Genomic DNA, 12,069 nt, shown 5'->3' with positions numbered 1-12,069 from the left:
TGCACCTTATCGGGACGTCTGCTCCTGCTAGACCGACATCTAGGTCTTTTACGAGTTACGAGTGGTTACGAGTATATATGCACTGGATCTGCATTGTGTCGCCACTTGCCCAACCATACCGGATGCCAGTGCATGCCTTGGAGACCTTTTGCAATGTCCTCCGTTCGGTCTTCTGCACTTCACAAAAACTAGAAGACAGGAGAATGGTAACTTTAATGTCGTAAAACCGATATTTTACCAAAAATATGCAAATAGGTAGGTACCTACCTTTCTTGTGTAGAATTTACCTAACGAACTTTATTGGCGTGAGGACTACTTCTAGCGGGTATTCTGACATATAACACATTCTATAACACGGAAAGTTTGATTCTAGATTCATCCACCCTTCATACCAATTTTCGTCGTTGTCTTCCCTATCTGATCACACCAGCACATACCAGATAGAGCAGAATGGGACAAATGCAATGTTTTTTTTAATTTGTGACAACTTTCCTGGGTGTATTTTATTCAAGTATATTACTCAAACGTCACCTGGTTCTACCCCAGCCTCCCCATATTTATTTTAAAACGTCTCAAACAGTATTAAATTTGCGAAAAAAAAATGATTGACCTTCGTACAAATTATTATTATTTGGAACAGTTATATATCAAATAGGTACATAAGAAAGATAAATATCAAATCTATATATTTTTAGTGCGTGAGCACTGAAAAAGAAGAATCATTGAGTTTATCAACACTATGTGTATGACAAGTAATTTCCTTTGTCCAACACTTTTTTATAATATAATATTTTATATTATTATAGGCACCTACATACTTAGTTACCTACTTCTCATTTATCAATCATTCTTCATAATAGTTAAGTTGGCTTATAAACTTTTTCCGTAGGTACCTAACACAAATGCACGAATCATTTGTTTAATGCACAGGCTCTCAAACTTATTTCGACCACCGCCCACTTTGAGATTTTAAAAAAAATCTAGTGCCCCCCAACAGTTATTGCAAATATAATTTTTAAACATGCATTATTATATGAATAGGATAGATATGGTGTAACCCATATCCTATTTCTGAGATCAAAGAATGTTTCAATGAGAGGAAATAAAACTCATACCTAATCATATTTAGAAGTATTTTTATTAACATTAAAAGAAGGCTTTGAATTTAAAACTTATCTAATGTGAAGGATGAATCTGATGCATTTCGACGAGTTTGTTAATATCAGGGTCGAATTCACTTAAAAACAGCCGTAAGTCGCCGCGTTCAGTAACAACTTACTTGCAGCCGATTTCTCTTTTTAGTTAGCAACGTTGCTCTACTGTACTAAATCCACGTTCACACAAATACGATGGGAATGCTATCAGAAATATTATTTGATATAATTTGGATATATTTTAAGATATAAATTGTCTGCCGTCGCCCCTCTAGATTTCCTTAACGCCCCCTAATTTTCTTTGAGCCTTCTACTGACCCCCTGAAAGCCTCCAGCTCTCACAAGGTGGCGTTATCTCCCACTTTGAGAAAGACTGGTTTAATGCAAACATCGCTAGGATTGAATGTGGTTTTAACCGTCCACGCTTTCATAAAATAACATAATAAAACATTCCACAAAACCACGCGTCGCTACTTTCGATGCAACAGTAAAAAAGATCCTCAAAAGATGACCATACTTGCATGTTTGTCAGTAGTTATCACTTGTTTTTCATCCGCGGTGGAATACAAAAACAACATGACCATGTTTGTATTTATACAATGTTTATATAGGTACCTACAGTCAGAACTGTTTGATATTCTGGATTAGGCATTAAGAAAATATTGACTCATCGATAAGAAACATATTGTTGTAATCTGATCTACTATACTTACTGCATAGACACTACTTCTTGACTCAGATTAGCAATATCGTATGGGGCAGAGTGCAGAATTTTCTTATTATATGTAGGTACACCACGTGTTGGGAATAAACGTACCTAACTCAATAAAAATATCGTTTTACTTTTAAACTCCATAGAGTAGATCTCTATGCCAAAAGAAAGTATCGAAGTTGAATAAAGCCACGGTTAATATCCGAAAAGTAATCTAAAAATTCTACCTTTCAATAATAATTGATACGAGGCCCTAACAATCAACCCACTCTCAAGTCTAGTGTGTATTCTTACCATGGAATCGTGCTCAGCCTCCACATGTTGGGACTCTCCCTCTTCTGTGGCCTCCTCCTTCGACTTCCACCACCGCTCCCTGCCCCCCAGCACCTTCTTCAGAGGCGCCATCAGCTAGCGCGCCTTCGCCTCCTGCACGACACGCTGTCGACAATAGAAACAAATATTTTTATTAGTTTACGCAGCTGGTAAAAAGACACGGTTCACCTAAGTCAGTAATTTCCAAATTTTGGTACCTAGTAATAATTACCACGATAATAATATTATGTTTGGCAAAATATCGGGAACGTGGGTGGGTCTGGCTGACTTATGTTATGAACAGGCACGCACACCCCAAAAACGGAAAAAATACAAATTATGCAGGCAAATGGAATATTACTTCTTACAAGCGCTCGAAATGGACAGGAACGCACCGGAGCGCAGTTCCTGTTTGTGGAAAAATGAAAAGTAATATAGGTACCTAATCATTCTCTTTAAATATATTTTTTCAAATTTATAGGTAAGTACTAAACTTATTGGAATCATATTAATGTTTTTAATGACGCGAGGTTATCCACAATTTTCATCTGTGGGGCGCCGACAACATTATGCCCTAGTCTTGAATGCCACAGGATTTTTATCCCATTTGACTGTCTGATCTTGGCAGGTACTTACATAAAAAAAATTAATATGTACATTTATTTATATATAAAATTATTAAGTAGGTACATAAAATATGGTAATATTATCAGAAAATTGTTGGGCGCTCCGGTTCGTAAAATTGTCCATTTCGAGCACTGCAGTTCTTACTCTTCGTCAGGACCGTACGACTGAGGATCATTGGCCGGATGAGTTGGCTATCAAACAGCCCTTTCAACGGGTTGGCCCCACTCCTACGGTATTCTGCAACACACAAGACCTGTCTGTGGCTACTGGAAGATCCATGGCACTCATAAATTAGTGCGACCATCTGGGGATCCCAGCACTCGAAATGGAGAATTTTACGAACCGGAACGCTCGGTAATATTATGAAAATATTAACATAGTTATCTAATTTTTTTAGTTGAGTTAAGTTTTATAAAAAATAAGCGTGATTTTCTGTTATATTATGGCCATTCTAGCTCAAATGGTAACATTATTTTTTCCATGAGACGGAACGACAATGTTGCCGATTTTACTACCTGGAACGGCGCTCCGGTGCGTTCCGGAACAGAATGTATCTGTAAAAGTGAGGTAATCCGTGGTTTAAGCGAAAATTTTCTTAACCTCATCCCCTCCTGCCGCCTTAAAAATCAATAAAAAAATGTAGTGGATTTTTGGTTCTGTGGGTCTATTCTATACTTATCGACCGCTAAAGTGATAAAGTGATAAGTATTATCAAACTTAGGGTAGGTTTGTATCAAAGTATTAGCACATATTGTAACAATTACAAACATCTTATTGTAATTGTTACAATAACTGCTAATACTTTGATACAAACCTACCCTAAGTTTGATAATATTTTTATCACTTTAGCGGTCGATAAGTATAGAATAGACCCACTGATCTGCACAATCTGAATAATCGAAGTTCTACTAACTGTAAACGTATTTGTTTATATTATTATAGGTACCTAGTCAATAGTTATTTATTCTGGTCAAAATACACGTCTTGATAAAAGTGATAAAACGTAAACGCAATTCAATAATGTAATCATAAAACCGGTTTACTACATAATAAGAATGATATTGTTCACAGATACATAATTTCAAATATGTCATGCATGCATAGAAATTTGTATGTCAATAATTAAAAACCATTTAAATTTCGCGTGTCATCTGAATCGGTCTTCAAGTGCAAAAACATCAGCATACATATTATTATTATGTTTTGTGTTCCAACACTAACTGAATAATATAAACAAACTAGCTAGTTTTTCGCATATAAAACAACAGTATTATTTAGTAAATGTAAGTACTATATATTTTTTTAATCTAGTGTGAACGCTATTTTAAATAAATATATTATAATAAAAAAAATTGTTCCAAATACAACACTCAAGTTAAGTCAGCGCCATCTAGTAGCGGAGTGTGTAACTTATATACTACGACATTAGCCGCATTTCTCAGTGCGACCAACAAAATAGTATTGGCTCGCAACAGAACGTCAGAACATTCGAAACGTCAAATTTCGACAACGAAGTGATTGTTGTGTTTGTCCAGAAATATTCCGATACTGATAGTGCGCAATATAAGTACAAATATTTTAAAGTTGTATGCTACGTAGTAATAGTTGATCCCATCTTCTAATTTTTGATTAACGTCAAGGTAAGTAAACTTAGTGATTATCAAAAACTACGCAATGTGTCTGTATAACATAACCTCAACTCATTGCTATTTGATATTGACTTTGATTTTAAATTATTCACTCTATGAAATTAGTATTTACTGAAACATTTCAGCACATTCTGAATCTATGTCTTGAAATATTTTGGTTATAATAACAGATAGGTTCAATTGTCGATTGATAATTAATAAATTATTGATACTCGGCTTTCGGGGATATCGAGAATGATCAGTTTCTTATTATTTTCTATGGGTGTCAGGTCTGAGGTCATTGTAGTTCACCTGCTACCACCATTAGTAAGAGTTATGCACTGGTCTATCTTAATACCTAAATAAATTATTGTGCAGTCATTTTTAAGTTTTAGATTGAATTTATCAATTTTATTTTACTAGCGATCTTCCACAACTTCGTCCGCATGAAATACGACAATAAAGAGTAGACGGTTATAGACAATGAAGCGATGACATGCTGCAAGTTATTGACGCAGAATTTGTTATAGGTATTTCTAGACGCGCACTTCTTAAGCCGTGCTTTATTTCATATTCTTGCAAGTGGGTTATTTACAATACATTTTTTTGGAAATATGAAGAGTCAATATAAAAATCTACTAAATTAGTACAGCAATGTAGTCTTTAAGCTGTGCAAGTTTCTTCAATATGAAACCGGTAGTGTTTTAATTATAACTGAACAAACTGACATCCAATTTCCAATTTTATTACTAAGTAGTATAGATTATGTCAGTTACATTTGAATTCTATCCTTAATTTCAGGTCTTATCAATTCCCTGAGTAAAGTAAAAAATTAAATCAAAATGATCATTCCTGTTCGATGTTTCACATGCGGTAAGGTAATCGGCAACAAATGGGAGGCATACCTTGGATTGCTCCAAGCGGAATATACGGAAGGGTAAGCATATTCTCAATTAATTTTTTCATCTTGGTTGCAGTGAAGACTAAAAACCATGATTCCTAAGGCAGACACGATTTTTGTCTTTCTTTCTCATGGTCATAATTTAAAACTATGCAGTTTGTTGTAACATAATTATCTATTTAATAATAATAATTAATGAAAGTTTTTGTGCGCATCCCCGAAACCCAAACAGTTTGCAAAATACTAGGTTTTAGTAAACTGTGGATGGCTAAGTAGTATTTTCAATTAAACATGTAAAAATGTCAATTAAGACAATGATAATCCGCCATTGAGTATATTTTTAGTTATGTATGTCCTAACTTTGGCCATTGCATGGTTGGTAACATTTCTTGTCATTAAGCTGTTGAAGCCTCTGAGCATGAGCTGATTTTATTACACCATTTTGGGGTGATTTCGTGAGAGTTTGACTTGTGGGGAAAGAATTTAAACAGGAAATGTGCATTGTTTATGCAGGCGATCCACAAAACTTGCGGGAACAAGACTTTATTAGTGAACCTGTATGAATTTACCATAATATATACAATATTTACAAATTTAACTCAGTGAGATAACCATTCTATAAAAATTTATGTAATTGCGTTAGAAATCAAAGATAATGTTTATTAATAGACTTTATTGATATCCTGTGTCTGAATTAATACGTAATTTCTAATTAAGGATTATATTTATAGATAATTATAGTGTCTAAACAATTAAGATTACAAATATTAAATCACTTGTATTATCTTCAATGATAGGCAAAAAATATTAACAGATAACTAAATGTACATTTTAAGAATCACAAATCGAACATCATAAATTTATTTTGAATTAAATTTGAGAACATCAGCATAGCTTTAAGATAAGTTGTTATGATAGATGTGTTGGGCGGTACAAGAAAACGCTACATCTTGACAAAAGTAAGCTGGTCCAGCGAGTAATAGAAGTAATTTTGTTTTACAGAGATGCCCTTGATGCCCTCGGTTTAAAGAGATACTGCTGCAGAAGAATGCTCTTGGGACACGTTGACTTAATTGAAAAGCTTCTTAATTATGCTCCACTTGAGAAATGAACTTAAACCTTTCTATTTGTATTATAAAAATTAGATTAATTTATTTCCTGTGAATTTTTTTCATAAACGATTGAAATAAATTGTTCATAATATTATGACAGTTGAAGTGACTTTATTTCAATATTATAGTACCATCTCCAGTAAATATACCAAATAATATTCATTGTTTTTAAAGGAAGTTGTAATTTTTTATTGAATTGTAAATTTACCTATCATAATGACAAAGCGGCATTGTAAAATTCGAAATGAATACAATGTTTTTTATACTATTATTCTTCTGTTGAATGTTTTTATAATGGATATTTTGGATATGTTTCAAGATGTTGTATTGTATATGGTCTCCAGGATCATTGATTTATGCAGAGAGGAAAACATATTGAATAAATTGTCTAGCTGCTCTGGCTAATAAATCAAAATTTAAATAAAGGTGTGATTCTTTATTACCAAATCTTTTATTTATCAAACACTTTGTAACCTGCTCAGCAACTTTACCCATTTAGATAATTCTTTATTTTCTGATGAAATAATAATTGTCTATTTAAGTACTGTTAATTATGGAAGTACAATTAATAAGGGATAGTTAAACATGAGTTGAGGGCAGTTTTCACATCACCACATCTATTTATGAGTGGAAAGGATTCAAACATATAACTGCATTAATTGGATTAAGCATTTTATGCCTAAAATTGGATTAGACTCCACGAACCTATGTATAAAATGTTTTGTACCCCAATAAAACCTAATTAAAATAATTAATATTTCAAATAAATAATATTTTTTTTGGAATGGTTTTATTAGTTTATTTGAGAACAAGACCTTATTTACAGAATGTTGAAAACAGCTAGATAAAATTTACAATTGCATATTTAACATTGAAGTACATTTACTCATGTTGCTTGGACTGGAAAATTTTTAACAAGCTGGCATCACAATGTGAGTATTGCGAGCTATTAGTTCTCGAAACTGCTGCATCTGAAGTTATAGTTGTTGGTATCTACCTATGAAGTTACATCATTTTAATCTTAATTGTCCTAATTATTCATTCACTGTAATTTTATTTATTCAAAACATAGATCTTTGATGACTTACTTGCCAAATAATAATAATAAATTATCAAAGTATTGATTGTGTTTGTGAGAGATTAATTTTAGTATCAATATATTGTATCTTATTCATGTCTATAATAATAAGAAACCATGTTATATTATATAGCATTGTAATATCAATATAATTCACATAAAAAAATATTGATTTATTGCTTCAGACTTTCACAGTTATTATTGTTCTTTTTTGATACTGGTATTGTCACCTTAGTCTTTCTTCCTCAACGTTTCGGGGTCGTTGTAGGAAAAGAATAAGAGACAGTGACAGAACCAATAACATAAAGAATTTTAACTAAAATTATGTTGGCACATAATGTGTTAATACTATTGTCATTGAAATAGGGAAAACTATGCTAAAATTGCTAATTTATTAAATATGTTAATACCAAACAGCTTCATCGTGAGTTGCTGTGACAATATAGACTGGGGTCATGTTGAAAAAAAACACGTTGAACAAATATAAAAATAACTTGCAGCGACAATATCAAATTTAAAAAATATATACATATATATTGATCAAGCAACATTTTCGAATAACTGAGATTTCTTAGATAATTTGCAATACCAAATATTGGAATGATATCATTTTCAATTCGGAAATTCAGGATTACTTTTTATATATGAATTTCGTTAAAGAAAAAAATGTGTCAACTAAAGAAGTATATTTTACTGAAAGTGGTTGGTATATAAATAATTTAAAAAAAAATCCCAATGCTATTCATCGCCTATCTTTCATGGGATCACTGGTTTGGTAATATGTAATAAGTAAATCAGCATAATATGCTATTACGAAAACCGATAATAACATTACAATCGAAATAGCTGTCATAGCCTGTATTTTAAGGGAGTGAAGACTAATATGAGTCAGTCACTAAGACGCATTTAGCCTCTACGACGCCCCCTGAGCGGATGGTCGGACAAAATCAAAAAGGATGCTGAGAGGCAGAGTGTGACCGACTGGAGAGAAGAGAATTCGGAATAGACATCCTCACACATTACGTTGACGATTATCTATAAAAAGTAGATATGCCGAAATATTTACTATACACTGCAACTCTGACAATCACAAACACTGTATATCGTTACCACGCTTCTAACTGGTTGTAAGTGTGATTTATTAGTTTTTAGTTAATAGTAGAACTCTATCATAGTTTTATACAGTGTTACTAATGCAAAAATATTTAAAATTTATTATTATACTCGTTGACGATTGTTAAAATATGGCAATTCCTACTGAAGAGAGACCAAAACCACAGATATAATTGATAACAATTCGATATTCATTTTTTAATAATAATAAATTAAAAATGAGATGATATGTCAACAGGTAAAATGTTTAAAAAATATAAAACGTGGTCCAATCAATGTGACTAATGTAGTATTTCGCCTTATACTAAACTGGGCTTATAGGCTATATAGAAATTCCAATTCACGACCTACTATAATTTTAGATACAACATATTTTCTGCAATAAACATGGTTATAAACAGTTAATAACTTAGTGGGTTTCATGTATAAGATTTTGGATTTAAGCTTGTTATGGCTGTTGTAAGCTTTTGTTTATAAATTCTTAGTTTATCAGTATGGATAGAAAAGTCTTATCACAGTCATTGTGTCATAATTGAATCAACTTCTGAAATATCAAACCAGTTCTGAATGATGCGTTCAGTAGTATATTATAATAATCATCGTCAGCTAAGGTCAACTTAATCGATCCGTTGAACCCTATAGCTATAGCTGTTACTGCTCATTTAGTACCATTGTATGACTGCATTTGACTTCTAGCTCATTAATTTATTTTACTTTGAAATCGATTTACTCAAGTTGGTCACCAGTGCATTTGTATTCCTCCAATCAGCTCCGCAATTATGTTTTTAATCACCATTCAATAAAACACTGGTGTTTTATATCACTGAACAATGTGAAGCTATTTTCTGTAGTATTTATTGATCTTATCTTCGTGTTGCTAAATCTTACTGCTTAACAATGCATTATACTCTTGGTTGGTACTCAGAAGTGGTATTCAAATATTTGCTTTTTCAAAGTGATATTCTTTATCTTGAGTTACAAGCAGACAGTAAATATGTCATTTAATGAAGTCTTTGCTATACCTAAACATCATTAAATTATTGTACTTTTCAAATAGGTAGGTAATAAAAGACAAGTTATGTAATCTGTCAATACTATATCATACAGTTCACCCACGATGGCTGCGCGGCTTAAGCGTCGGCCTATTACGTTGTTAGTCCCACATTCGAATCCTGGGTTTGGCAAATACACATTGTTTTTCAAATTGTGTTTGAGTCAGGGTATGGACCCAATAGGTTGAGCAAGTGGCTGACATTCATTTCTCGTAAAAACTAAATCTGTTAATACAATATGATCTTATTAGATCGGACATGGTCAAAGAAGAATTAGAGAAAGCAAAAATTCATAGAATCATCAAGGTCACTAAATTTGTAAGTATGCTAGGTACTAACTAACAAACTAAAATATATACTTCTCATTTTATAAGAGTGGTAATAAATAAAATCTGACAGGCCTGCGCTGTCCATATTGTGCGTTGCATGAGGACGGTCAAGAAATCTATGAATTTGATAAAATTTTCAATGATTATTGGCCGCCGGGAGCCGTTTACAGGGATATCCTCACTGTCGACCATAAACCCACAATACGAAGGAATTCACCCAACGTTAAACATAACTAACCCAACACATAATATTATAATATATTGTTATAAAGGTGCCTAAGTTATTTTGAAACCCCTCCTATACCAACCCATGTGGATTATTTTAGTGGGTGTGGGGTGACTACACCTTTGATCCATAGACCTTTCGATTAGTAAGCTACCAATGCCTATCATGTCACCAATAATGTTGTGGCAATTTTTACCGATACGATTTTCTTTCAACAATATAAAAGAAAATTATTATTGTGGATGAAAAACAACGAATTATCGATTTTTAAAAGTATTAATTTGTGGGCAATGGCAATATAAAATAGTTATTATGTTTTATGGATTTCAATTTTAATTACAGGAGGTCCTCATTATCGAAGTATTCGTTAACTGAGTCCCCGCAGTTATGAATTTGCAGGTAAATGCTAAAAACTGTAAAAACACAAGCGCAATAGTTCATACTGCCTCTTTCAATCCCACACTCCTACGCTATATCTGTCTTGCTCACATCTCTTTTTCTTTTCTAAACGTGTTCCAATTAAATCCGTTTACGAAAAATATTATTTGGGAAATTTTGGCACGTGTACGTAAAAAGGTTCGCCAACCCTGATGTAGGCTACCTATGCAGTGCAAATTTTTTTTCACATACCTACCCACTTTAGGGTTTGCCTGCACAATATAAATATTATGTATAGCAAATTTTATTATTCGGTTGGTATTATTATTGGAACATGGAAGCAGTACACAGGAAATTAGATGCACCAATGTGGGGTGACCAAATTTCACTGTCAAAAATATTTGCATAATAATGAGATGATGTTGCCAAATATTTCTAATTTCAGCATCAGTATTTTACTATCACATACTTGCTAGGTACTAACAATACCTACTTGGTTGTGGGTTCAAGTCCCATTTGATATTTTTTTTCCTGAAGTGTTCCATATTATGTAAGGTCTATCTTCGATTCATTAAAATCAATTGATTTTATGATTTTTTTTATTCACCAAATAATTCGCAAGATTTAAGAATGTAACATTCTTTATTGAACATCCATAATTCAGAAATACCCCAGAATCATACATAATATTAGAAAAATCTTGAGAAAAAATAGGCGTTCGCTAATTTTATCGAAATTTGAGAAACGTTTATATTGAATGACTAGTTAATTACTTCGTAATTAGGTGGGTGCAAGTGGCTAAATTGCCAAAACACATTGGCTGGAATCCGATCGATACGGGTTCGAGTCCAGCCCTCCACCATATTTTTCCCCCAGCCTAAACCATTGGGTCCTTGCAGTGGATCAAATATACATTGAAAAAAGTGACATGCATTTTGTTCTTGCCATCCGAATTGGCATCACCAATGGCAGGTTAGTTCTGAACCTTGGAAGAACAAACAACAGACGCTACAGATTTCTAAAATGATTAACTGGGACACAAGTCAATAATACCAAGAGTGGCAGTTTCCATTTTCACCGCGTATAAGTCAGAAAAAATATGAACCTAGCTAAAAATAGATCACATCACACCCACGATGGCCGCGCGGCTTAAGCGTCGGCCTATAGCGTAGGGGGTCCTAGGTCCGAATCCTGGGTTTGGCAAGTACACATATTGTTTTTCAATCTGTGTATTAGGCAGAGTATGGACCAAATAGGTTGAGCAAGTGACTGACATCTATTTCCCTGTGGAGGCCCATATGATCATATTATTATCGAACATGGTCAAAAAAAAATCTAAACTACAATATGTAACCAGAGGACCACGTCGCATTCGTGGCTTAAGAACCAAGAAGAATGTAAGCAATAACTAAGAGAAAGTCATTCGGATAGTATATGGACTCTCAGA

At 33.2% G+C, this 12,069-nt stretch overlaps 2 protein-coding genes across 2 annotated transcripts in view; one reads left to right on the top strand and one right to left on the bottom strand.

Moving 5' to 3' along the window:
• LOC147067414 (polyamine-transporting ATPase 13A3-like) overlaps positions 1-12,069 on the bottom strand; it is a 123,406-nt gene that overhangs the window by 41,430 nt on the left and 69,907 nt on the right. The window contains exon 2 of the mRNA XM_085953932.1: positions 2,161-2,304. Within this exon, the coding sequence (XP_085810058.1) occupies positions 2,161-2,271 (111 nt within the window). The 5' untranslated portion in view covers positions 2,272-2,304. The remainder of the gene's footprint in view (positions 1-2,160; positions 2,305-12,069) is intronic.
• Positions 4,290-6,893, top strand: Polr2L (DNA-directed RNA polymerases I, II, and III subunit Rpb10). Its single transcript, XM_085953936.1, has 3 exons — positions 4,290-4,445; positions 5,235-5,370; positions 6,337-6,893. Exons 2-3 carry the CDS (start codon positions 5,276-5,278, stop codon positions 6,443-6,445), a joined length of 204 nt encoding a protein of 67 aa, XP_085810062.1. The 5' UTR covers positions 4,290-4,445; positions 5,235-5,275; the 3' UTR covers positions 6,446-6,893.

The sequence above is a fragment of the Rhyacophila brunnea genome, unplaced genomic scaffold (genome assembly GCF_057557595.1).
Source record: "Rhyacophila brunnea isolate RB1 unplaced genomic scaffold, BYU_Rbru_1.0 scaffold_4, whole genome shotgun sequence".
Taxonomy (NCBI): Eukaryota; Metazoa; Arthropoda; class Insecta; order Trichoptera; family Rhyacophilidae; genus Rhyacophila; species Rhyacophila brunnea.
This window is presented reverse-complemented; position numbering and strand designations above follow the sequence as displayed.

Excerpts from the sequence above, each read along its gene's own strand:
- Polr2L (XM_085953936.1), top strand. The coding sequence starts at position 5,276 with ATGATCATTCCTGTTCGATGTTTCACATGCGGTAAGGTAATCGGCAAC. Across the intron at positions 5,371-6,336 it reads CAAGCGGAATATACGGAAGG|AGATGCCCTTGATGCCCTCG; the intron begins GTAAGCATATTC and ends TTTGTTTTACAG.